The following is a 26,543-nucleotide window of genomic DNA, read 5'->3' on the forward strand; positions in this document are numbered from 1 at the left end:
GATTTTTTTGGGATTAAGAAATTGGTTTTGGGAATAAAAAAAGGATTTTTTGTGAATAAGGGACTTTTTGTGGGGAAGAAAGGCCTGGTTTAAGGAAAAAGGGATTTGGTTTGGGAAGAAGGAATTGGATATGGGATATCCAATCCATATCCAATTGGATATGGGATTGGTTATGGGATAACGGGATTTTTTTTTAAAAGGGATTTGTTTTGGGAAATGAAGGATTATTTTTGGGAAGAAGGGATTGGTTTGGGGAAGATGGGATTGGTTTTGGGATAAAGGGTTTGGTTTGGGAAAACTCGAACCCCCATTATCCTGAACCCCCCAGATCCAATCCCACAGGGGGAAAACCCTTGGAAAACATTTCTCCCTGAAACCCCGATCCCAGATTTTGTGAAAAAACAACCCCGTTTTATTGCCCAAAGTACAAAATCCGATTCCCCCGGGAGCTCGGGGGGTTCCCAGCGATCCCAATCCCGCTGGGGGGCCGGGAGCAGCCCGATCCTAACTGGAGACGCTCTGCAGGAGGGTGATGTTGTCCCCCTTCAGCATGATCCGACCTGCAACCAACGGCTCGGGATGGGCCTGTGGGGTGGGAGCGCCCCGATCCCGCCCGGCCCCGCAGCTGGAGCCCAATCCCACAGCTGGATCCCATCCCAATCCCACAGTTGGATCCCAATCCCACAGCTGGATCCCAATCCCACAGCTGGATCCCAATCCCACAGCTGGAGCCCATCCCAATCCCACAGCTGGATCCCAATCCCACAGTTGGATCCCAATCCCACAGCTGGATCCCAATCCCACAGCTGGAGCCCATCCCCACAGCTGGATCCCATCCCAATCCCACAGTTGGATCCCAATCCCACAGCTGGATCCCAATCCCACAGCTGGATCCCAATCCCACAGCTGGATCCCATCCCAATCCCACAGCTGGAGCCCGGCCCCACAGCTGGAGCCCATCCCAATCCCACAGCTGGAGCCCAATCCCACAGCTGGAGCCCAATCCCACAGCTGGATCCCATCCCAATCCCACAGCTGGATCCCAATCCCAAAACCTGGATCCCTGTCCCAAAACCAGGATTTAAGGTCACACATCCAGGTTCCAGGACCCACCCCCGGAGTTTTGGGTCCCAGTCCCGATTTGGGGTCCCAGACCCTGATTTGGGGTTCTCTCCCCCTGCCCTACCCAGCTGCTTCCTGGCCTTGGTTTTGGAGTGAATCTCCTCAGCATCGTCCAGCACCAGGTTCATGTACTCGTCAAAGCCCTGCTGAGCAGCACCGGCCTCAGAAACCCCAAAAGACCCCAAAAACCCATACAAAACCCCCCAAAAAAACCCAAAAACCCACACAAAACCACCCCCCCAAAAAGCCCTCAAATCCCCTCAAAAAACACCCAAAAAAAACCCAACCTCCTCATAAAACTAATAACAAACTCTCAAAACCCCAAAAAACCCCCAAACCCCCCCAAAAAACCCCAAAGCAGAATGGGGCACTCACGATGATGCAGCCCTCAATCCTCATGTTCACCTGCTCATAGAGCCACACCTGGATCCGGGACCGCTGCAGAACGGGAACAGGATTTGGGGTCCAAATGGGATTTGGGGTCAGCAGGGCCCCAAAGGGGTTTGGGGTCCAGGGTTTGTCCCCACCCCAAATCTGTCTGCGGTCACCCCTGTGTGGGGTGGGACTGTCTGGCGTGTGAGGGGTTTGGGGGAATGGGGTTAAACGGGGTTTGGGGGTATGAAATGGGATTTTGGGGTAATAAAATGGGATTTTTGGGTGGGGTTTGGGGTTATAAAATGGGGGTTTTGGGGTATAAAACAGGTTTTTTTGGCATTATAAAATGGGGGTTCTGGGGTATAAGATGGGGATTTTTGGGGTTAAATGGGTTTTATGGGGTTAAAATGGGGAGATTTGAGGTCCCTCCCCCCCAGCCCGCTGCCGGCACTCACGTTCTGCAGGTAGCGGAAGATCAGGTTCTGGGGCCGGGGTTAAGGGCACAGCAGAGCCGGGGGCACGGGGGAAACGCTGAGGGGAACCCCTGAAGGGAACCCGCGGTGGAACCCATAGTGGAACCCGCCATTCCCTTCCCTTCTTCCCTTCCCTTCCTTCCTTCCCTCCATTCCCTTCCCTACTTCCCACCCGTCCCCATCCATCCCTTCCCTTCCCTTCCCTTCCCTTCCCTTCCCTTCCCTTCCCTTCCCTTCCCTTCCCTTCCCTTCCCTTCCCTTCCCTTCCCTTCCCTTCCCTTCCCTTCCCTCCCTCCCCGAGCGCTGCGGGCAGGATACGATGGGCTGCACCATCACCTTCTGCACCTTCTGGCCCTGCCCGCGGTACGCCATGGCTGCGCGGGGCCGCGGCGCTGTGAGGGCCAGGGGAGGCGGGCACGGGCGGTAATGGCGGCCGGAAGCGGGGCCGTGAGGGGCGGGGAAAGCGGGCACGGGCGGTAATGGCGGCCGGAAGCGGCGCCGTGAGGGGCGGGGAAGGCGGGCACGGGCGGTAATGGCGGCCCGAGCGGGGCACTGTGGGACACTGGCGCCGTGAGGGGCGGGCAAGGCGGGCACGGCGGTAATGGCGGCCGGGAAGGGGGCACTGTGGGACACTGGCGCCGTGAGGGGCGGGGAAGGCGGGCACGGGCGGTAATGGCGGCCGGGAAGGGGGCACTGTGGGACACTGGCGCCGTGAGGGGCGGGCAAGGCGGGCACGGGCGGTAATGGCGGCCGGGAAGGGGGCACTGTGGGACACTGGCGCCGTGAGGGGCGGGGAAGGCGGGCACGGGCGGTAATGGCGGCCCGAGCGGGGCACTGTGGGACACTGGCGCCGTGAGGGGCGGGCAAGGCGGGCACGGCGGTAATGGCGGCCGGAAGCGGCGCCGTGAGGGGCGGAGCGCGCAGGGCATTGTGGGATACTGGCGGCGTGAGGCCCTCAGGAGATTTTTACTTTATTTGTTTTTTTTCCCTATCATTATTTTTAGGATTTTTTCTCTCTTTGTAGGATTTTTTTGTGGGTTCTTTTTTTTTCTCTCAGTAGGGTATATTTTTTTTTTTGAGTGTGTTTTTTTAAATTTTTTTTTCTCTTAGTAGTTTTTTTTCGGGGTTTTTTTGCTCTTAGTAGGATTTTTTTCTCTTAATAGGTTTTTGCTTTTTTTCTCGTAGTAGAGTTTTTCTGGGTTTTTTCCTCTTAGGTTTTTTGGGGTTTCTTTTTGTTTATTTTTTGCTCTTAGTAGGGTCCTTTTTTTTTTCTCTTAGCAGGTTTTTTTAATTTTTTTTACGTTTTTTTTCTCTTAGTAGGTTGTTTTTGTGGGTTTTTTTGCTCTTAGTACGATTTTTTTGTTCTTTTTTTAGTAATTTTTGCTCTTAGTAGTTTTTCTTTCTCTTTGTAGATTTTTGGTTTCTTTTAGTAAAGTTTTTTTTTTGTTTTTTTTTTGTTTGTTTTTTTTTCCTCTTAGTAGGTTTTTTGGGGTTTCTTTTTTATTTTTTGCTCTTAGTAGGGTCTTTTATTTTTCTCTTAGTAAGATGGGGTTTTTTTGTTTATTTTTTTTGCTCTTACTAGGTTTTTTTCGGGTTTTTTTTGTGGGTTTTTTTGCTCTTTGTAGGATTTTTTTTTATTCTTTTTTTGGTTATTTTTGCTCTTAGTTTTTTTTTCCTCTTAGTAGGTTTTTTTCTCTTAGTATGTGGGGGGAGTTTTTTGGGTTTTTTTTTAAGGAATGAGATACTCGCTTCGAGGAACACCAAAATCTTCCAAAAAAAAGGAATTTATGGGTTTCTTATCAGAAAAAGCGAATTTCTTGTTTAATTAATCAAAAAATTAATCAAAAAAATCTGCTTTTTATTGTCTTCTAATTGTCCTAACTCTACACTTTATTACTCTAATTGTGTTATTAGTTTTATAACCGATTTATTATTAAAATTTAAAAATTTAAAAACTAAGTGTTGGGCATTTTTCACACTATTATTTAATTTGGTTTGAATAACCACAATTCATCTATAAATAAAACATTTGTTAGCAATGTTCCCCTGGCTTAGAGCTACAGCAGAGCTGCGCCCTTAAATACACAAAATTTTAAAATAAAGTAATTTTTGTGCTCTTACAGTGCTCGAGTTTTCCTGTTCATTTATCCCACAAAGTCACAAAAAAAAAGCAAAAAAAATTCCCTGAAATCTCTCCCATGTTCCTGTGGAAGATCCCAAATTCCCCTTGAGCCTCCTTTTCTCCAGGCTGAGCCCCTTTCATTAATTTTCCAATAAATTTCATTAATTTTTCATTAATTTTTCCATTAATTTCCAATAAATTTCATTATTTTTCCAATAAATTCCATTAATTTTTCCATTAATTTCATTAATTTCCAATAAATTTCATCAGTTTTCCATCAATTTAATCAATTTTACATCAATTTCATTATTTTCCAATAAATTTCATTATTTTCATTAATTTCCAATTAATGTCATTGTTTTCCAATTAATGTCATTAATTTTCCATTAATTTCATTAATTTTCAATTAATTTCATTAATTTCCCAATAAATTTCATTAATTTCAAATAAATTTCATTAATTTCCCAATACATTCCATTAATTTCCTAATAAATTCCATTAATTTTCCAATACATTTCATTAATTTCCCAATAAATTCCATTAATTTACCAATAAATTTCTTTTTTTTCATTAATTTTTCTTTAATTTCATTTTTCATTAATTTCATTAATTTCCAATATATTTCATTAATTTTCCAATAAATTCCATTTATTTTCCAATAAATTTCATTAAATTTCCAATAAATTACATTATTTTTTAATTAATTTCATTATTCTTCATTAATTTCATTATTTTTTCATTAATTTCTAATTAATTTCTAATTAATTCCAGCATTCCCACCAAACTTGTTGGATACCATTCCTTAAATCAAAGCACAAAACTCTGCAAGGACACCACAGTTGAGCAGCCTACCTTTAATCCCTTAAATAGAATCATACAAATATAAAATGGAAGAATAAAATATTTACAGGACCAAAAAAAAAAAAAACCAACTAAAATCAAAATAAACAAAAATGAAAAATAAAAATAAATCCACGGGGATTCCTCTCAATCCCATCTCCAAAATAGGTTGGAAAAGAGGGAAGCAGCCAAGGGGGGAATATTCCAGGTGGTTTTTTTGGGTTTTTTTTTGTTTTTTTTCCCCTCCCACAACGATCCCAGCTGGATGTGGGAGGTTCATTACAGGGAAAAATCCTCAAAATCCAGAGGCACTTGAAGCAATGCTCCTTTTCCCAAATTCCAGGAGGAATTTTGATTTTTCCACCATCCCAAAATTCCAAGAAAAATCCCCCTTGGATCGTTCGGAGCCAGGCTCACCCTGGCAGGGTTTGGTCCAAAATTCCTCCCGGTGTTTTTCCACCCCCGAATTCCCCCCAATTCCGAGTCCACCGTGGATTCCAGAGTTGACACAGTAACTCCAGGGATTTTTTTGGGGTTTTTCTGTCCAGGAGGGAGCTCTGCCATGGGATCTGTGTTGTCCCTCCAGGGAATTCCAAGTGCTCCGTCCCACGTGGGACAAACCCAACCAGGAATTTTGGGATAACTGAGAGCAGACTCTGCCTATTCCCACCAATCCAGCTGGGAAAGCATCTCCTGCACGGATCCAACAGCATTTCCAGCATTTCTTCGGGGTGCCAGGAGGAAATTTTGCTTTTTTAGGGGATTTTTTTTTTTTTGGCGTCGCATCTTTTTCCCCCCCCCCCTTTTTTTTTTTTTCCAATAAAAATCCTTCACTTTCAGCTGTCGATCATCTCGGAGAGTTCCAGCAGGAGATCATCCTCATCCTTGCCTGGATCCAGGTCGATTTCTGCCTCCAGTTTTCCCCCGGAGATTTCCCAGATGAGTTTCTCGAAGTCGTCCTCCACCGAGAGCGCGGCTTTGGCGCCGCCGGCTGAGCTCAGGCGCCGCAGCTTCAGCGGCGCCTCCAGGGATGAGGAGCAGGAGGAGGATCCCGACACCTCTGCCTGGGCCAGGGAATGCCCCTGGCTGCCAGGCTGGGGGCTGGCAGAGCAGGGAGAAGGGAGAAGTCAGCGCAGGAGGGACCCGAGGTGGAGTTTGGGGTTTTACAAAGGGGGTTAGGGAGGGTGGGAGGGGCTGGGATTGGGTTTGGGGGAGCTGGGATTGGGTTTGGGGGAGCTGGGATTGGGTTTGGGGGAGCTGGGATTGGGTTTTTGGGAACTGGGAATGGGTTTGGGGGGGCTGGGATTGGGTTTGGGGCAGCTGGGATTGGGTTTGGGGGAGCTGGGATTGGGTTTGGGGGAGCTGGGATTGGGTTTGGGGGAGCTGGGATTGGGTTTGGGGCAGCTGGGATTGGGTTTGGGGCAGCTGGGATTGGGTTTGGGGGAGCTGGGATTGGGTTTGGGGGAACTGGGATTGGGTTTGGGGCAGCTGGGATTGGGTTTGGGGCAGCTGGGATTGGGTTTGGGGGAGCTGGGATTGGGTTTGGGGGAACTGGGATTGGGTTTTTGGGAACTGGGAATGGGTTTGGGGGGGCTGGGATTGGGTTTGGGGGAGCTGGGATTGGGTTTGGGGGAGCTGGGATTGGGTTTGGGGGAGCTGGGATTGGGTTTGGGGGGGCTAGATCAGATTTGGAGAGTTCAGGATCAGATTGGGGAGTCCTGGATTGGGTTTGGGGGATGGGATTGGGTTTGGGGGGCTAGCAGAGCAGGGAAAAGGAAGTAAGTGCAGGAGGGACCCGAGGTGAAGTTTGGGGTTCTACATGGGGGGTTAGGGGAGGGTGGCAGGGGCTGGGATTGGGTTTGGGGCAGCTGGGATTGAGTTTGGGGGGACTGGGACTGGGTTTGCGGGAGCTAGATCAGATTTGGGGAGTCCAGGATCAGGTTTGGGGAGTCCTGGATCAGGTTTGGGGAGTCCTGGATCAGGTTTGGGGAGTCCTGATTGGGTCTGGGGGGGTCTAGATCAGATTTGGTGAGTTCAGGATCAATTTTGTAAATCCAGGATCAATTCTGGGGAGTCCAGGATTGGTTTTGGGGGATGGGATTAATTTTGGCAGTCCAGGATTGGTTTTGGACATTCCTGGATCAATTCTGGGCATTCCTGGATCAATTTTGGGGATTCCTGATCAATTCTGGGCATTCCTAGCTCAGTTTTGAGGATTCTGGATCAATTTTGGGGATTTTTGGATCGATTTTGGGGAGTGCCCCAGTGCAGCACCTGCAGGAACCCAGAGCTGCAGCTTTAATTGCAATTAACAGCTCCTCTGCAGGATTTTGGGATCATTCCCACCCTGCCCACCCCAGAAGGAATTTGGGGTCGGGGTTACCTGATCTGGGAATTCTCCCTCCGAGGCCGGGAGCCCTCGGGGCTGGCAACAACCTGGGAAAGGGGAGCAGGACAAGGGTTAGGGGCTGAAATAGCCCAAATTTCAGGGATTCCTGAAATGGAATCATTCCTGAAATGAGGAAAAATCCCAAATTTTAGGAGATTCTTCTTGGGTATTCCTGAAATGAGGAAAATTCCCAAATTTTAGGGATTCCTGAAATGAAGTTGCTGAAAATGAAGTGATTCCTGAAATGAGGAAAATTCCCTAATGTAGGGATTCCTGAAATGAAATTCTTGAAATGAAATTTTAGGGATTCCTGATATGAGAAAAACTCCCACATTTTAGGAGATTCTTGTTTTGCTTCTTCACCTGAAGTAGGGCATTCCTGAAATGAGGAAAATTCTCACATTTTAGGGATTCCTGAAATGAAATCATTCCTGATATGAGAAAAACTCCCACATTGTAGGAGATTCTTTTTTTTCTGCCTCACCTGAAGCAGGGCATTCCTGAAATGAGGATTTTGGTTTTTTTTTTTTTAAAGGAATTTTTGCCAAAATCCTTTCCGAATCCCAGCAGGGAATTCTGGAGGTGCCTCCAAAGCAGGGATTTGCTGCCCCTGAAAATTCTGGGGTGAAAAGGGATGGGAGAGCTGGAGAAAATTTCATTTTTCCAGGTTTTTTTTTGGGAATTGGGGGGTTTTTGGGGCCTTACCTTGGCCGGGGGCTCTGGGGTGTCCCCGCTGGTGGCACTGAGTGGCTTCACTGCCACCACGGCAGGGGGGTGGCCCTCGGGGACCTTCCTCTTCAGGGGCTGCTTGGGAGGGGCTCTGGCATCCACAGGCTTCAGGCACACCCTGGATTTGGCTGGGGTGGAGGGAAAGGAGGGAAAAAAGAGAAAGAAAGAAACAAAAGTTTATCAAATGCCTTCCTTTATCAATCAAATCCCTTCCCTTATCAACCCCTTTATCTATCAAAGCCCTTTATCAAATCCTTTCATCTATCAAACCTCTTTATCTATCAAATCCCTTGGTCAATAAATCCCTTTATCAAATTCCTCAATCAAATCCCTTTATCAAGCACCTTTATCTATCAAATCCCCTTTATAAATCTAATCCCCTTTATCAATCAAAGCCCTTTATCAAATCCTTTCATCTATCAAATCCCTTTATCAATAAATCCCTTTATCAAAAGGATAAACACCTTCATCAAATTCCTCAATCAAAACCCTTTATCAATTGAACCCCTTTATCTATCAAATCCCTTTATCAATCAAAAGGATAAATCCCTTTACCAATCAAATCCCTTTATCAAATTCCTCTATCAAATCCCCTTTCTCAACCAAATCCTTTTATCAATCAAATCCCTTTATCAAATCCCCTTTATCTATGAAATCTTGGGCAGCTGAGCTCCCTAAACCCCAACCCCATATGAACCATCCCCACAAACCCCCGAGATTCCCACAACCCCCAAAACGTTCCCACAAACCCCAGAGATTCCCACAAACCCCAATCCCAGATCATTTCCACAAACCCCAGAACGTCCCCACAAACCCCAATCCCAGAGATTCCCAGGAACCCCAGCCCTAAAACATCCCCCAAACCCCAGAAGGTCCCCCCAGACCCCAAGCCCACCTCTGCCTCTCCTCTCGGGCTGCTGGGCTCCCTTTTTGCCCGGGTCCCTCTCGGGGTTTGTCCCGACGTCCTCCTGGGATCTGCCCCCTCTCCTCCTGCCCAGCTGGGCAGGTCCCACTGCGGCCTCGGGGCTCCCTGAGCCCGGGGGCTCCTCCTGGTTCCTCTCCTGGATCCTCTCCTGGTTCCTCAGGTTCTTCTCCTGGTTCCTCTCCAGGTTCCTCTGGTTCCTCTCCTGGTTTTTCTCCTGGATCCTCAGTTTCCTCTCCTGGTTCTCCTCCTGGTTCCTCTGGTTCCTCCCCTGGTTCCTCAGATTCCTCTCCTGGTTCTTCTCCTGGTTCTTGTCCGGGCTCCTCTCCTGGTTTTTCTGGTTCCTCTCTTGGTTCTCCTGGTTCCTCTGGATCTTCTCCTGGATCCTCTGAATTTTCTCCTGATTTCTCTCCTGATTTCTCTCCAGGTTCTTCTCTGGGCTCCTCTCCTGATTCCCAGCTGGAATTGTCCCAGGTCCCTGCTGCAGTTTCTCCTGCTGCCGTTTCTCCCACATGATTTCCTCCAGGCTCTTCACCTGAACTCCAGAATTCCCTGAATTCTGACAGGGTTTGGGAAAACACACCGAGAGGGTTATTGGGGTGAAAATCTGGGGATAAAAAACCCAGGGATAAAAACTTAGGGATTAAAAAACCCCAGGGATAAAAAACCCTAGGGATAAAACTCAGGGATAAAAACTTAGGGATAAAAACGTAGGGATAAAAACCCAGGGATAAAAACACCAGGAATAAAAAATCAACTATGGCTAAAAAACTATGGATAAAAAAAAAAAAAGTATGGATAAAAAAAAAAAAAGTATGGATAAAAAAATGTGTGAATAAAAATCTATGGGTAAAAAAATCTATGGATAAAAGGATGTATGGATAAAAAATGTATGGATAAAAAATTCTATGGATAAAAATCTAGGGACAAAAAGTTATCTCTGGATAAAACCTATGGGTAAAAAAATCTTATGGGTAAAAATTGTATGGATAAAAAAATTTACAGATAAAAAATCTATGGATAAAAAAATCTATGGGTAAGAATTGATCAGAAAGGGGAGGAATTGATCAGAAATGTGAAGTTTTTATTGTCAGTTTGCTCAGACTCACCTCAGAAGCTGCAGAGCCACTTTTGGGGGAAGGTTTGTTCAGCTCCACAATCATCTTTTCTTCTCTTCCAGGTGCTTTAAACCAAAAAAATATCCAAAAATTGTTTTTTTTTTATTTCTTGGGGGGGTTATTTCTCTATTTTTATGATCAGGAAGCAATTCCTGCAGGATTTTCTCTCTCCTTCAGTCCCACTGGATGACGGGAGCACAACTGCCAAGGGGGAAGCCAAATCCCCAGGGGGGAACCCCAATTCCCAGGAGAACCCAAATCCCCAGGGTGGAACCCCAATTCCCAGGAAAACCCCAATCCCCATGGAGCAGAACTCCCAAGGGGGAAGCACAATTCCAAGTGGAAAACACAACTGCCAAGGAGGAACCCCAATTCCCAGGGTGGAACCCCAATTCCCAGGGTGGAGCAGAACTCCCAAGGAGAACCCCAATTCCCAAAGGAAGCACAATTCCCAAGGGGGAAGCACAATTCCCAGGGTAAAACCTCAATTCTTAGGGTAGAACCCCAATACCCAGGATGGAACCCCAGCTCCCAGAAGAACCCCAGTTCCCAGGGGACCGCAATCCCCACATGGAACCTCAATCCCCAGGAGAACCTCAATTCCCAGGGTGGAACCCCAGCTCCCAGAAGAACCCAAATCCCCAGAGTGGAACCCCAATTCCCAAAGGAACCCAAATCCCTAGGGTGGAACCCCAATTCCCAGGTGGAACCTCAATCCTCAGGGTAGAACCCCAATCCCAAGGCTGTAACCCCAGCTCCCAGGAGAACCCCAGCTCCCAAAAGCGCCCCAATTCCCAGGGTGGAACCCCAATCCCCAGGATGGAACCCCAACTCCCAGAAGAACCCCAGCTCCCAGGAGAACCCCAACCCCCAGTCTGTAACCCCAGCTCCCAGAAGCACCCCAATTCCCACAGGAACCCCAGTTCCCATCTCACCCAGGAGCTTGGTGACCCTCAGCAGCCTCCTGCCCCTCAGGGCAGCCTCGGCTGGGGCAGCAGCAGCAGCAGCAGCAGGAGCAGGAACGTTCTCCCCGCTCTGCTGCATCCTCAGCGCCTTCTCCCTCTTGATCTCCTCCAAGGTTTTGATCCGAACTTCTCCGGCTCCCCTGGCTCTGCCAGGCTCTGCCAGCTGCACCCTGCCTGCCACAGCTGGAGCAGGAATGTTCTGTCTCCTGCCTTCAGCCTCACTTTTGGCCCTGCTGTTGAATTCCTCAGGTTTTTCCTTCTCGTCTCCCAAACTTTTGTGGTTTTTTTCCACCAGGGCTCCTGCCAGGGATTTGGAGCGGGCAGCAAAGGAGGGTCTTGCTCCTAAATTGGGATCTTCAGTTTTCCTTCCATCTGCTGGGATTTTGGCTGGGGGCTCCCCTCTCCTCTGGTTGGCTCTTTCCAGGCGGATTTCCTCCAGGGTTTTCACCCGGATCTCCTCAATGGGCTTGGCAGCTTTGTCTGAGGGCAGAAAAATCCAACCCGGGAGTGAAAGAGCGATCAAGGAGGGGGAAACGTCTCCAGTTTCTCCCAGCACTGAGGGAATTTGGGATTGGCTTGGAAGGACTTTAAAAAACATCCAGGGACTCTGGATGTCTGTCCCAGGCTGCTCCAACCCAGCCTGGGACACTCCCAGGGCTGGAGCAGCCACAGATTCTCTGGGAATTCCTTCCCAGGGAAGGATTTATTCCCAATATCCCATCCAAACCAGCCCAGGGAATCCTGGAATGGGTTGGGTTGGAAGGGTTCATCCAATCCCATGGGCAGGGACATATCCCAGAGTGTATTTTTACCAATTTTACCCATTTTATTAACTTTTTCCACTCTCTAACCTGGCCTTGGGCAATCCCAGGGATGGAGCAGCCCCAGCTCCTCTGGGAATTCCATCCCAGCCCCTCCCAGGGAAGGATTTATTCCCAAAATCCCATCCAACCCCATCAATCTGGAGTCACTCCCCTCATCCTGTCCCCTCCATTCCTTGGGAATTCCCTCTCTATCTTTCCTGCAGGTTTCCCTTTAGGACACAATAAAATCACCCCAAAATTCCTCCTCCTCCAGGCTGAACAATCCCAATTCCCTGAACAATAAATTCCCCCCTCTCCTTTAAACCACTTGGATTTGTAAAATCAAGAGTCAGTCATCCTTTAAAATTAACAATTTAAGGCTGCATGGGAGTTCCTGGGAAGCAAAGAAGGAAAAGGAAAACAAAAAAGGAGTATTTCAAATCTAATTTTTACCTGTCTCAGTACTGCTCTGCTCAGAGGGCAGCCCCAGCCTCTCCTTCAGGGACTTCAGGACTTGAACTAAAAAACAAGAGGAAAAGTTAAAAAAAAAGGGCAAAAATTCCCATTTTGGGTGGGAAATGAGACAGGAGAGCACAGAGTGACCTTGAACCCTCAACCAACGTGCAAACAGAAGCAGGAGAAGAAAGGAGGAACAGAAAGTCCAAAGGGAAAAGCTGGACAGAAAATCCCAACCAGAAAAGCTGGGCAGAAAATCCCAACCAGAAAAGATGGGCAGAAAATTCCAACCAGAAAGGCTGCACAGAAAACACCAAACAGAGAAGATGGACACAAAATCCAAAGGGAAAAGCTGGACAGAAAACCCTGAACAGAAAATCCCAACAGAAAAGATGGGCAGAAAACCCCAAACAGAAAATCCCAAATGGAAAAGCTGGGCAGAAAATCCCAACCAGAAAGGCTGGACAGAAGATCCAAAGGGAAAAGCTGGACAGCAAATCCCAACAGAAAATATGGACAGAAAATCCCAACCAGAAAAGATGGACAGAAAATCCCAACCAGAAAAGCTGGGCAGAAAATCCCAACCAGAAAAGATGGGCAGAAAATTCCAACCAGAAAGGCTGCACAGAAAACACCAAACAGAGAAGATGGACACAAAATCCAAAGGGAAAAGCTGGACAGAAAACCCTGAACAGAAAATCCCAACAGAAAAGATGGGCAGAAAACCCCAAACAGAAAATCCCAAATGGAAAAGCTGGGCAGAAAATCCCAACCAGAAAGGCTGGACAGAAGATCCAAAGGGAAAAGCTGGACAGCAAATCCCAACAGAAAATATGGACAGAAAATCCCAACCAGAAAAGATGGACAGAAAATCCCAACCAGAAAAGCTGGGCAGAAAATCCCAACCAGAAAAGATGGGCAGAAAATTCCAACCAGAAAGGCTGCACAGAAAACACCAAACAGAGAAGATGGACACAAAATCCAAAGGGAAAAGCTGGACAGAAAACCCTGAACAGAAAATCCCAACAGAAAAGATGGGCAGAAAACCCCAAACAGAAAATCCCAAATGGAAAAGCTGGGCAGAAAATCCCAACCAGAAAGGCTGGACAGAAGATCCAAAGGGAAAAGCTGGACAGCAAATCCCAACAGAAAATATGGACAGAAAATCCCAACCAGAAAAGATGGACAGAAAATCCAAATGGAAAAGCTGGACAGAAAACCTTAAACAGAAAAGCTGGACAGAAAATACAAACCAGAAAATCCCAAACAGAGAAAATCCCAAGAGCAAATCCCAGAAAATCCCCCCAGAACAGCTGGGCCAGGTTCCAGGTGGGAATTCCAGCTGGTTTTGGTACCTGTGCCTCTTTTTGGGGCCTTTTCAGCGTTTTCCTGCAGCTCTGCCTTCCTGCCCAGCCTGTCAGCAACGCTCCTCCTCAGGGGCAGGAAAGTTTTCCCACCTTTGGGAAGACAAAAAATGAGAAATTCCTTCAGAATCTTCCTCTGCAGGAGGGTTTAGAACGATCCACAGGAACCTGAATCCTCCCAGATGAGTTTGGAATAGTTTTGGTTTTTAGTTGTTAACAGAATTTTCTGGTTTTGATGTAAATATTTCACAGAGTTTCTCACCCATGAGGGCTTTCCTTTTTCCCAGTCTGTCAGGAAGGTTCAGCTGGATCACAGGGTCCTCCCCTAAAACAAGAAATCACATTTCAGTGCACCAAAAGCATTCCAAATCCCCTTATCCCAAAAAATAAACAAACAAACAAACAAACAAAACCCAAACAAGCAAACAAAAAAAAAAAACAACAAAAAAAAACCTTTTCCAATACAGCCTTTGAAATTCCAATCAGGAAAGGCAGCAGTGCAACTCGGGGTTATTAGGATATTTATCCTAATATTATTAGGATATCTATCCTAAACATTATTATTAATAATAACATATAATATAATAACATATAACATAACATAATACAATATAACATAACATATATAAATATATAATATATATTGCATATATTATATAATACAAAAACATATATATTATATAAAATATATATTATATTAGAGAATATATATTTATATGTATACAATTTATATAAATATATAATAATATATTTATAGCATATACAATATAAAATTTTATAGATAATAAATAATATAATGTACTAATATATAATTAATATACAATAATATAATAAAATAAATAAAATAGGATATAATTAATTATCCTAATTATTATCCTAATTATTATCCTAATTATTATTAATAATAATTATTAGGATATTTATCCTAATAATCAATCTGAGGATTATTAAGGTAATTATCCTAATTGAGTGAGTGGGAATTGAGTGGAATGGGAATTTTGGGGATTTGGGATTACCTTCCTTGGAGGAGAGGGTCACAGTTCTCAGCACGGTCCGGACGTTTTCCTTCTCTGGCACGGGAATGCTCCGGGCTTGGAGAGGCTCCACAGCCACTCCTGAAGGACCTTCTGCATGGAAAAACATGGAAAAATCAGGATATTTAACAATTTTCCTTGGAATTCCAAGTAGCAAAACCAGCTGCCACATACCAGAATAGCCCCTCTAAAAAAAAATGAAAGTTTGTCCTTGTAGGATCTCCCAATTTGCAAAAAAAAATTTAATTTCCTTGCAATTATCCAAGGAAAATCAGGATTAAAGCCAAGGATGAACAAAAGGCAGAAGGATAAGGAGGGATTTTAGGGATATTAACTCACCACCTTGTTTTTTGGCTTTTTCCTTGAGTTTCTTCAGTTTGATCTCTTCCAAGGTTTTTATTCCAAAATTTAAGTTGTCATCTGGAAGCACAGAACAGTTCAGGAAATGGAGGTAAATCCTTCCCAAAATATTGGGAATAAACCCTGCCAACATTCCCCAGGAGGCAAAAAGCCCAAAAAAAGGGGGGATTTTGGAAAACTGGCAGCTTTTTTCACCCTCCAAGGGAAAATCCACACTTTTGAGCACAAAGTCATGGAGAGGGATTAAAGATTCCTGAATTCCTTGGATCTGGATTTCCACAATGCCAGAAGGGACACTGCAGACATTTAAACTCTCTCTCAACTCCACTTTAAACTTCAATTAAATCTCTCTAAATTCCACTTAAACATCCCTAAACTCAACTCTAAACTCTCTCCCAACTCTGCTCTAAACTCCATTTAAACTCCACTTTAAAGTCTCTCTCAACTCCACATTAAACCTCCCTTTTACTCCACTAAAATCTCCCTCAACTCCACTCTAAACTCCATTTAAACTCTGCCCTGAACTCCATTTAAACTCCAATTAAACCTCTCCCAATTCCATTTAAACTCTCTCCTAACTCCAAACTCCATTTCAACTCCACTTAAACCTCTCCCAACTCCACTTAAACCTCCCTAAACTCCACTCTAAACTCAATTTAAACTCTAAACTCTCTCCCAACTCCACTTCAAACCTCTTCCAATTCCACTTAAACCTCCCTAAACTTCACTTTAAACCTCTAATTGCACTCTGAACTCTCCCAACTCCATTTTCAACTCTCTCCCAATTCCACTTAAACCTCTCCCAACTCCTCTCTAAACTCTCTCCCAACTCCACTCTAAACTCCCTAAACTCCACTCAAAACTCTTTCAATTCTACTTAAACCTCTCCCAAATCCACTTCTATCTCTCTCTCCACTCTAAACTGTCTCTAAACTCCACTTTAAACCTCCCTAAACTCCTCTCTAAACTCTCAATTCCACTCTCCATTTACACTCTGCCCTGAACTCCATTTAAACTCCAATTAAACCTCTCCCAATTCCACTTAAACTCTCTCCCAACTCCAAACTCTCTCCTAACTCCACTCTAAACTCTATTTCAACTCCACCCCAAACTCTCACTGAACTCCACTTAAACCTCTCCCAATTCCACTTAAACCTCCCTAAACTCCACTTAAACCTCCCTAAACTCCGCTCTAAACTCCATTTAAACTCCACTCTAAACTCCATTTAAATCCCACTTTAAACTCCATTTTCTCCCCCAAAACCAACCCAGGAGGTTTTCCCCTGCCTGGGGGCAGATGGTGAGGTGGGAATGGACTCCTGGATTCCACCCAGCATCCCTGGGCTCTGTTTGACTTTGGGAATATTTTGCTTTTAGCTGTGAAATTCCCTCTCCAAGCCCCTGGAATACCTTGCTTTGCAGTGGGATTGGATTTCCTGGTGGAAATCACCCTCAGCCCATTGTGGGTTTCTGTGGCTGGGGGCTGCACTGGGGTTTTGGTTTCTTCTCCTTCTTCAGAAAGCTGGTCTGGAAGGGAAAATCAAACCCAAAATAAAATCATTTATAGAGTAAAGATTGAACAATAATTTTTAGGTGGTTTAATATTTCAATCCTTAAAAATATTTACTGCTCATTTCTCCAGCTTAAACTGGTGCATAAATCCCAAATTTTTGTGATGTTTATTCCGATTTCAAGCATAAATACTCAAAATAAATTACAGATTTCTCACCGTCATCATCTTCATCATCATCTGCAGCGTTGATGACCACAGGGGGATGGGTGGGACTGGGAACATTCTCTGAATTTTCCACTTTCATCACCCCCCTGAGCTGCGGGGAGGGGTTGGACTGAACGGAGAGTTTGTTCTGCTGCAGCTGCACCAGCTTCACCTCGTCCTCTGCAGCCTCGGGGGGGCTTGGCAGGGTGGCTGCAAAGGAAAAACAGCACAAAATTTGAGGATAAAATTGAAAATTTAATAACAAAACACTCCTGGATTCAGTTCTGTATTCCACACCCATAAAGGGATTGAAAAGAAAAGGGAAAAGGAACCTTGAAAAGCAAAAATCACCAACCAAAAAAATTTAAAATTAGAATTTTGCCCTTTTCCCCTGACTGCAAATCAAATCTGCCTTTCAGGAAGTGTGGCTAGAAAGGAAAAATATCCTAAATTTTGAGGCTAAAGTTGAAAATTTGAGAATAAATCATTCCTGGATTCAGTTCTGTATTCCCCATTCATAAAGGGATTGAAGGAGAAGGGAAAAGGAACCTTGAAAAGCAAAAATCAGCAAGAAAATAATTTTAAAATTGGAATTTTGCTCCTTTCCTCTGACTGCAAATCTGCCTTTCAGGAAGAGTGGCTGGAAAGGAAAAATATCCCAGATTTTGAGGCTAAAGTTGAAAATTTAAGAATAAATGGATTGAATTCTGTAACCCCACCTGTAAAGAGATTAAAGGAGAAGGGAAAAGGAACCTTGAAAAGCAAAAATCACCAAGCAAAAAGCAAGGAAAAAAATTTAAAATTAGAAATTTCCCCCGACTGCAAAAGTCTCTCTTTTCTTGGATATTCAGCATGGATTTTTGGGTATTTTTGAGGAAAAATGAGACGGAAAACTCACTTTTGCTCAGACCCACATCCAGGTAATTTTAAGGAATATTCCCCATGAATTTTTGGGTATTTTGAGGAAAAATTACATGGAAAACTCACTTTTGCTCAGACCCACATCCAGGTAATTTTAAGGAATATTCCCCATGAATTTTTGGGTATTTTGAGGAAAAATTACATGGAAAACTCACTTTTGCTCAGACCCACATCCAGGTAATTTTAAGGAATATTCCCCATGAATTTTTGGGTATTTTGAGGAAAAATTACATGGAAAACTCACTTTTGCTCAGACCCACATCCAGGTAATTTTAAGGAATATTCCCCATGAATTTTTGGGTATTTTGAGGAAAAATTACATGGAAAACTCACTTTTGCTCAGACCCACATCCAGGTAATTTTAAGGAATATTCCCCATGAATTTTTGGGTATTTTGAGGAAAAATTACATGGAAAACTCACTTTTGCTCAGACCCACATCCAGGTAATTTTAAGGAATATTCCCCATGAATTTTTGGGTATTTTGAGGAAAAATTACATGGAAAACTCACTTTTGCTCAGACCCACATCCAGGTAATTTTAAGGAATATTCCCCATGAATTTTTGGGTATTTTGTGGAAAAATGAGATGGAAAACTCACTTTTGCTCAGACCCACATCCAGGTAATTTTAAGGAATATTCCCCATGAATTTTTGGGTATTTTGAGGAAAAATTACATGGAAAACTCACTTTTGCTCAGACCCACATCCAGGTAATTTTAAGGAATATTCCCCATGAATTTTTGGGTATTTTGAGGAAAAATTACATGGAAAACTCACTTTTGCTCAGACCCACATCCAGGTAATTTTAAGGAATATTCCCCATGAATTTTTGGGTATTTTGAGGAAAAATTACATGGAAAACTCACTTTTGCTCAGACCCACATCCAGGTAATTTTAAGGAATATTCCCCATGAATTTTTGGGTATTTTGTGGAAAAATGAGATGGAAAACTCACTTTTGCTCAGACCCACATCCAGGTAATTTTAAGGAATATTCCCCATGAATTTTTGGGTATTTTGAGGAAAAATTACATGGAAAACTCACTTTTGCTCAGACCCACATCCAGGTAATTTTAAGGAATATTCCCCATGAATTTTTGGGTATTTTGTGGAAAAATGAGATGGAAAACTCACTTTTGCTCAGACCCACATCCAGGTAATTTTAAGGAATACTTCCCATGAATTCTTGGATTTCCAGCATGATTTTTTAGCAATTTTAAGGAAAAATGAGATGGAAAACTGACTTTTGCTCAGACCCACATCCAGCTAATTTTAAGCAATATTCCCCATGATTTTTTAGCAATTTTAGGGAAAAATGAGATGGAAAACTGACTTTTGCTGGGGGGCAGGAAGAGCCCGTCCACGTAGCGGCCCTTGGCGTGGTGGAAGGCGCAGTTGTGCTTCTGGCAGCCCCCGGGCTGGTTCTCCCAGTAACAGGCGATCTCACTCCTCTTTTTCTGGGAAAAAAACATAAATCCAAACTCAGGGAATTCCCTCCTGGAGAATCCCACTCGCTCTGTTAACAAGGAAAAGGTTTAGAGAGGGGAAAAATCGGAATTTTGCTGGGTTTTTTCATTCAGCGGGATGGTATCGAGGGGTTAAATTAATATAAAATTCAAAATAATGGGATTATTCCCAAAGGAAAAAAATCAAGTTTTGCTTTGTCATGGGGTTAAATTAAAATAAAATTCAAAATAATGGGATTATTCCCAGAGAAAAAAGTCAATTTTCAGATTTCAGTTGTTGGTGAAATCCACCTGAATTTATCTTGCATAGCTTTAGCTCCTTCCCATCTTTTTTTTTTATCTTTACTCTGTACAACTGCAAGAGCTCAGGATAAAAAAATTAGGAAAAATTCCAGCTTAGGATAAAAAATTTAGGGAGAAATACAAGTTCTCAGGAATTCCAAAAGCTCAGGATAAAAAATTTAGAGAGAAATTCCAGCTCTCAGGAATTCCAATAGCTCAGGATAAATTTAAAGAGATTTTCCAGCTTTTAGGAATTCCAAGAACTCAGGATAAAAAATTTAGGAAGAAATTCCAGCTTAGGATAAAACATTTGAGGAAAATTCCAGCTTAGGATAAAAAATTTAGAGAGAAATTCCAGCTCTCAGGAATTCCAAGAGCTCAGGATACAAAATCTGGGAAGAAATTCCAGCTCAGGATAAAAAAGATTGAGGAAAATTCCAGCTTTTAGGAATTCCAAGAGCTCAGGATGAAGAATCTGGCAAAAATTCTAACTTCGGATAAAAAATTTGGGGAAAATTCCATCTTAGGATAAAAAATTTAGGGAAAAATTCCATCTCCCAGGTTTTTTTTTTTCCCACCACATTTAAAGAGTGGGATCCACATGGAACATAGGGAACAACATCATTTAACACAAGAAAAACACCTCAAAAATCAATTTTTTTCCTCCTTTACCTCCCTCCTGGTAACCCAAATCCCTGCTGGGGAAGGGTATTAACGCCCCCAGATCCCTGGGAGGGTGTGGCAGGGATTTTTGGGGTGAGCAGAGGGGTTTTGGGGGGCACTCACATCGATTTCCATGTGCCTGAACCTGCAGATGTTCCTGAAGCACCTCCCCTCCTGCCACAGCGTGCAGACGGTCTCGCTGCCCAGGGCGGCCTCGCAGTGCCGGAAGGAGCAGGAATCGCCCTGAAATCCACAAAAAACAGTGAAATTCCAAAGGAAATCAGCAAAAAAATCAAAGGGGAAACTCACTGAAATTCACGGGAAATCAGCAAAAAAAAAGCCCCACAGGAATCGCCCTGAAAGCCACAGAAAAACAGTGAAATTCCAAAGGAAATCAGCAAAAAAAAACACCACAGGAAAACTCCCTGAAATCCAGAGGAAAACTCCCTGAAATCCAGAGGAAAACTCCCTGAAATCCACAGGAAATCAGAAAAAAAAAAAAAAAAGAAAAAAAAAAATTAAAGAAAAAAAAAAAAAAAAGGGGAAATCCACAGGGAAATCAGCAAAAAAAAAACTGAGAGAAGGAACAGGAAACTCCCCAAAATCCACAGGAAATCAGCAAAATTCCACAGGAAATCAGCAAAAATACCACAGGAATCACCCTAAAATCCACAGGAAATCAGCAAAATTCCACAGGAAAACTCCCTGAAATCCAGACGAAAACTCCCTGAAATCCACAGGAAATCAGCAAAAAAAAAACAAACTCCCACAGGAATCGCCCTGAAATCCACAGGAAATCAGCAATAAACCCCACAGGAATTGCCCTGAAATCCACAGAAAATCAGGAAAAACACCACAGGAAAACTCCCTGAAATCCACAGGAAATCGGCAAAAAAAAACGAGAGGAAGGAACAGGAATCTCCCTGAAATCCACAGAAAATCAGCAAAATCGGAAAAAAAAAAAAAAGGGGGGGGGTAAAAACCCACTCAGCTTCAAAAGAGAATCAAAAGGGTTAAAAAAAAACAGAATGGGAAAAGCAGACAGGTTAAAAATGGGATGGAAAAAGCACAGCTTTAAAAATGGGATGAGACAATGACAAAGGCTAAAAATGGGATGGGAAAAGCAAAAAGGTTAAAAAATGGGATGGGAAAAGGACAGGTTAAAAAAAATGGGATGGGAACAATCACAAAAGTGAAAAATGAGCTGGGACAAGGACACAAGTTTGAAAAGCAAAGGGCTGGAAATGGAAACGACACAGCTTAGAGAAATGCAGATTTCCAACCCGGGAGCTGATCAATGAACCAATAACCAATCAATAATCAATAATGATTATTATTGCTCCCAGAGGGGTCGGGCTCACCTTGTTGCAGGTGGAGTAGAAGTAGAAGTAGCAGTCATCCCCCTGGCTGGACATGCTGAGGGATCCTCACAGCTTACTCAGGCTTTGCTCCTCCCTTCTCCAGAATTGGCTTCTCTGCCTTAGCTGTGACAGCTCCTTTTTAAAAGTCACCCTGCAGAAAGGGATCAGGATGAAAAATCAGGATTTAGACTCGTTTCCTATTAACTGGTTAAATTATGTATGCGTTGAAGTTAAATAGGAATAAAAATAAAGCTGAATTTGGTGAAAAATTTGGTTTTTATGTGAATTTTTAAAGCAGATTTGGTCAAAGTGCAGGGGTTTTGTCAGTATAAATTGGGATTTGGGAGCTTAGGAAGAGTTCTGGGTCTTGAGGTTGAGAAATATTAGAAGCGACCCCAAAAATTAGGAAGTGACCCCAAAAATTAGGGAGTGATCCCAAAAAACTAGGGAGTGACCCCAAAAAATTAGGAGGTAACCCCAAAAAAGTTAGGGAGTGACCCCAAAACAAAGGCACTTCTTCAAAAATTGGGTGCGATTTTCAGTTATTGATGATACAAGAAAATTTTAATAATAAATTAAATAAATGTTTTGATATTGTTATAATGTATTATTTGATATCACACTATTATTACAAATCCCAGGGGGATTTTTTTCCCCCAGTCCCAGGGAGATTTCGTCTCCATTTTCCCCCCAATCCCAGAGGGATTTTTCCTCCAATTTTCCCCAATCCCAGAACATTTTCCCCAGTCCATGGGGGATTTCCCCCCAATTTCCCCCCAAACCCAGGCCCTTTACCCCCTAATCCCAGGGGGATTTTCCTCCAATTTTTCCTCAAATCCAGGGCATTTTTCCCTCAATCCCAGGGGGATTTTCCTCCAATTTTTCCTCAAATCCAGGGCATTTTTCCCTCAATCCCAGGGGGATTTTCCCCCAGTTTTCAACCAAATCCAGGGCATTTTTCCCTCAATCCCAGGGGGATTTTCCCTCAAATCCAGGCCATTTCCCCCCAATCTTTCCCCCAAATCCAGGGCATTTTCCCTCAATCCCAGGGGGATTTTCCTCCAATTTTTCCTCAAATCCAGCCCATTTTTCCCTCAATCCCAGGGGGATTTTCCCCCCAGTTTTCCCTCAAACCCAGCCCATTTTTCCCCCAAATTTAGGCCACTTTTCCCATCCCAGGCCACTCTGGAGCTCACCCACCTGGCCCCGCTGAGCCCAGCCTTGGCTCTTCCCAGCCATGCAGTTCCCCTCTCCTGTAGGCCGAAGGATTCCGTCAATGAATAACAAAGGGGCAGAAAAAAATTTTGAATTTTGCCTTTTTTTTTTTTGTTTTGTTTGGATTTTTTTTTTTTTTTTTTTTTTCCTCCTGACAATTCCAAGGGAACCTCTCAGCCAACAATTCCAAAACTCTGAGGTGCTCTCAGAACAATCTGATAATTAATGGAGGAATTGAGTCCATTGCAAATCTGGCACACTGGAGACAGCCAGGGATATTTTAGCTCTTCCAATAAAAAAAAAATTAAAAAAAAAATAAACAAAAAAAATATAAAAAAAGCGCCCCAGCTGCTTTTTTTTTTTTTTTTTTTTAAGATGAACTCAGGATTCAAAATGGCTGCAAAAATAAGGCTCCATCTTCCACAGCTGGGGAAATTTCTAATTTTTTTTTAATTTTTTTTTTTAATTATTTAATTCAGTAAGTTGCAATTTCGGGTCTTCTGAGATTTCTTCACCTATTAAGAAAACACAAAAACCTTCCCCCGTCCTTTATGACCTGTACAATAAAAAGAAACAACCCCAAATTTGTGTGTATAAACCCAGAAATGTGTTTATACACACCCCACCAGAGGGAGGGACAGCAGAACAAGGAGAAAAAACAGCAATAAAATTCAAATTTTGGGCCCATTTCCCACATGAATCTCTCATGGAGGGGGGGAAAAATGAGATTATTTGATGGATTTTTGATGGGGTGAGAGGGGATTTGGGGACACGGGGACAGCACAGGGACAAACACATCCACCCCCATCCCTCAGGCAAGGAAAAACTGAATTTTCGAGGGGATTTTTGGCAGGAATTTGTTGGGTTTTCCATCAAATATTCCAATTTTTCCATTTGTGCTGTTGCCTAATCCATTCATCCACCATTAGCTCGTCCCAGCAGCTGACTGGGGGTTTTGGTGCCACCAAAAATTGATTTTTTTTCGCATGAATCACGCTTTTCTTTTGAATATTCTTCTAATAAATCTGATTTTTAGGGCTCTTTTCCACACAACCTTGTACCCAGAACAGCTAAAATACAAATAAAAGTTAATTTTACCCCTCAGATATTTCTGTGCAAAGGATTTTTCACACTTTGGGGAAGACAAAATTCAGTGAAATTTTTCTTTACAGCTTAAGAAGAAACAGTTTGAACCTTTTTACTCACACAAACAAAATTTTCAATTTTCCCAGGAATTTTTTTTTTGTTTTGGCCAGAGAATTTTCCCAAATCTAAAATAAAGAGAGGAAAAATTGGGTTTTCATATTAATTATTGGTTTGGTTTTTTTTGCTGCTTGAGAAAGGGAATAAAACAGGATTTAAATGCATTTTTGGACCTTCAAAATCAGATTTTCCAGGGGAATTTATTCCTAAAAATTCCTGGAAATTTTCTTCTTTTCCTCAGGGTTTTTTCCCCAATGTTCTTGAGAGTTAAATTGAAATTTCAAGGCTGAATTTGCTGAATAAGGGGTGATAAAATCAGGAATTTAAACCCAAACCAGGCTAGAAAATGGAATTTTCACAATTAAAAACGCAACATTTTCCTACATCCAGCACCTTGGGGGGAAAGAAAATCCCTGGAGATTTAATTCAGGGATTTAATTTAATTCAATTGAGAAATTCAATCAGCTTTTTGCCGCCCATATTTTTCCACATTTCAGTTCAGAGTCTCAATTTTCTTTAAATAATTGGAATAAAACCTTGAAAATCAACAAAACAACAGAAAAAAAATCAACCAAACCTCCCCTCCCCAAACCCCCTCCAAGTTCTAAACTTCATCAAGGTAATTTAATTATTAAAAGGTTCATTAAATATTTTTTTTTTTGTTTAATTTTAAACTGGTGTCGAGGTGGCAATCAAAAAAAAAATCTGAATAAAAATTAGTAACTCTGGTGCACTCAGCAGGTCTCAAATGAATTCAAATTAAGGAAAATTTAAAAAACATTTTTTTGTCCAAAATACCATTAAAATTTTTCTGGTAAAATATTTTTTAAACCAATTGTTTCTAAAAAAAAAAAAAAAATCAAAAAATTAAAATTTTTTAGAAACCAGGACCTGAGGGTCAGCAAAAACCAGGCCAAAAACCAACACAAACTTTTTGTTTTTAAAGGGAAAATTTAAATTTTTAGAAGGAAAATAAAGAATTTTCCTGTGAGGAATTCTTGGATTTCAAACCCCCAAATTTGTGCTTTAAAGTCCTGATGATTTATCAGGTGAAAAAAGAAGGAAAAGCACCAAAAATTCCACTTTTTTACCCATTTTTAACCTTTTATTTTCCTCTCTCCTCCAGCTTTTCCTCCTCAGGAATCAACTCCAAACCAAGGGAAGCTGCTACAGCCACTCTTGAATAAAACAGGAATAATTAAATAAAATTTATTTTCCTTTTGGCTTTTTTCTCTATTTTTGTGCTCAACCCCAAGGCCTGGCAATGATTTCTTGTGACAATTCCTCCCCATCATGGGAATCTTTTCTTAAATCCCAAAAATATTCGATTTTCCAAAAAAAAAAAAAAAAAAAATCCAATTTTTCCCTGGATTTCACCTTGGAAAATGCCACCACCAGGAAGTTTTACCTGGAAAATTCCCCCTGCTCTGCTTCAGCTGTGCCCAAATTCAACCCTTTATTCCCCTTTTATTTAATTCTACTTTTTTAAAACTTCCTGTTTTATTGAATTCTAATTTTTTACACCCAAATATTTAGGTTTTTATTTAGGATATGCACGACCCTGAGTGCAATTCTGGGAATAACCTGGAGGCTTTACAACAACAAAAAAAAAAATCACATTTTGGTTTTTCTGTACCAAAAACGACGTCAGAAATCTCTCAGCTCCAACCTTTAAAAAAAACCCAAGAAAATACCCGAAAAATTCGAATTTTGTTGGTTTTTTTTAACAACCTCAAGGAAGATTTCAGCCCGGTCCTGAAGTTCCTTTAGGGAATGAGGAGAAATTTGGTGACTGTATTAGAAATACCCCTCAGACGCGTTGATACAACAAGGAGAAAGGAGATTTAAGCTGAAAATGAGGAAAATTAGGAAGTATTTCTGCTGAAAAATCGAATTTTGTGAGGGGATGAGCGCTGAGGGGAAAAACCTCGGGGTTACACCGGGCGCGCTGCTCCTCCAACCCAAACCCCCGGGGCACAAAACCCACCGAAACCCGATGTTAATCCCGCTAATTCCACCTCATCCCGCTAATTTCACTTTACTAATCCCGTTTTACCCCGATTTATTCAAATTTATCCCAATTTATTCAAATTTATCCCGGTTTATCCCGCTCGTCCCTCAGCGTCCCCGCTGTGGGGGCAGCGCGGGGGACGCGCGGCCTGGCGGAGGAGGCAGCGCCGCCCTCGCCCCGCCGCGTCCCCCTCCCAACCGCCGCCGCGGGGCTCCGAAGCGCTTTTATTTACGGTCGCTCAGGGAGTTTTACCGAGCCCCCGGGGGCCGCCGCGCCGCTGTTCGCCGCGATCCGCCGCGATCCGCCGCCGCCGTGTCGCCGGTGCCCGGCTCAAAGATGGCGCCCGGCGAGCCGCGCAGCCTCAGCGCCGTCGCCGCCAAGATGGCGGGAGGAAGTGGCTTCACTCTCCCGAGGTGGAGCAAAACTGGGTTTTGCGGTTTTGGGTTCCTCGCGCTTCAAAAGTTCTTCAAAAGCTGGACAAAGACTTTATTTCGGAAATGAACAGGATTTTGTTTTTTTCGCCGAGGGTCACCGCGTCCCGGTGCCCAGCTCAAAGATGGTGCCCGATGCCAAGATGGCGGCCGGAAGTGGCTTCACTCACCCGCCCTACGGGAAGGGAGAGGGCGGGCAGG

General features: G+C 43.4%; 2 protein-coding genes across 7 annotated transcripts; both read right to left on the bottom strand.

Annotated features, from left to right (window-relative positions):
- Positions 1–389: 389 nt before the first annotated feature.
- SNRPE (small nuclear ribonucleoprotein polypeptide E) lies at positions 390–2,413 on the bottom strand. Of its 2 annotated transcripts, XM_077789029.1 has the most exons (5): positions 2,289–2,413; positions 1,953–1,979; positions 1,498–1,560; positions 1,187–1,265; positions 390–560 (listed from the first exon to the last, which is right to left on the bottom strand). In XM_077789029.1, the coding sequence occupies exons 1-5, from the start codon at positions 2,340–2,342 to the stop codon at positions 505–507; spliced, it is 279 nt and encodes a 92-aa protein (XP_077645155.1). In that variant the 5' UTR covers positions 2,343–2,413; the 3' UTR covers positions 390–504. The 2 variants fall into 2 exon arrangements, with proteins under 2 accessions (XP_077645155.1, XP_077645156.1); XM_077789030.1 differs by lacking the exon at positions 1,953–1,979 and having other exon boundaries at positions 2,307–2,392.
- A 2,518-nt stretch (positions 2,414–4,931) lies between these two features.
- On the bottom strand, positions 4,932–26,276 carry ZC3H11A (zinc finger CCCH-type containing 11A). Of its 5 annotated transcripts, XM_077789072.1 has the most exons (19): positions 26,164–26,249; positions 23,904–23,968; positions 22,683–22,735; positions 21,483–21,633; positions 20,245–20,364; positions 19,044–19,167; positions 16,802–16,999; positions 16,483–16,599; positions 15,052–15,132; positions 14,695–14,805; positions 13,941–14,003; positions 13,670–13,771; positions 12,312–12,377; positions 11,026–11,535; positions 10,082–10,155; positions 8,946–9,531; positions 8,027–8,178; positions 7,316–7,368; positions 4,932–6,033 (listed from the first exon to the last, which is right to left on the bottom strand). In XM_077789072.1, the coding sequence occupies exons 4-19, from the start codon at positions 21,534–21,536 to the stop codon at positions 5,769–5,771; spliced, it is 2,676 nt and encodes an 891-aa protein (XP_077645198.1). In that variant the 5' UTR covers positions 21,537–21,633; positions 22,683–22,735; positions 23,904–23,968; positions 26,164–26,249; the 3' UTR covers positions 4,932–5,768. The 5 variants fall into 5 exon arrangements, with proteins under 5 accessions (XP_077645198.1, XP_021394472.1, XP_077645197.1 ...); XM_021538797.3 differs by lacking the exon at positions 23,904–23,968 and having other exon boundaries at positions 26,164–26,276; XM_077789071.1 differs by lacking the exon at positions 23,904–23,968 and having other exon boundaries at positions 22,683–23,253; positions 26,164–26,237.
- Between the last annotated feature and the right edge of the window lie 267 nt (positions 26,277–26,543).

Source organism: Lonchura striata, chromosome 30 (genome assembly GCF_046129695.1).
Source record: "Lonchura striata isolate bLonStr1 chromosome 30, bLonStr1.mat, whole genome shotgun sequence".
Lineage (NCBI taxonomy): Eukaryota > Metazoa > Chordata > Aves > Passeriformes > Estrildidae > Lonchura > Lonchura striata.

What these genes read in the sequence shown, in the direction of transcription:
- SNRPE (XM_077789029.1), bottom strand. Translation starts at nt 2,342, where the DNA reads ATGGCGTACCGCGGGCAGGGCCAGAAGGTGCAGAAGGTGATGGTGCAG. An exon ending in TCTTCCGCTACCTGCAGAAC is followed by an intron (nt 1,561 to 1,952) that starts GTGAGTGCCGGC and finishes CCCGTTCTGCAG; the next exon opens with CGGTCCCGGATCCAGGTGTG. An exon ending in CAAGGCCAGGAAGCAGCTGG is followed by an intron (nt 561 to 1,186) that starts GTAGGGCAGGGG and finishes CGTTGGTTGCAG; the next exon opens with GTCGGATCATGCTGAAGGGG.
- ZC3H11A (XM_021538797.3), bottom strand. Translation starts at nt 21,536, where the DNA reads ATGTCCAGCCAGGGGGATGACTGCTACTTCTACTTCTACTCCACCTGC. An exon ending in CTTCCTGCCCCCCAGCAAAA is followed by an intron (nt 17,000 to 19,043) that starts GTCAGTTTTCCA and finishes TTTCCTTTGCAG; the next exon opens with CCACCCTGCCAAGCCCCCCC. An exon ending in CAATCCCACTGCAAAGCAAG is followed by an intron (nt 15,133 to 16,482) that starts GTATTCCAGGGG and finishes CTGTGCTTCCAG; the next exon opens with ATGACAACTTAAATTTTGGA.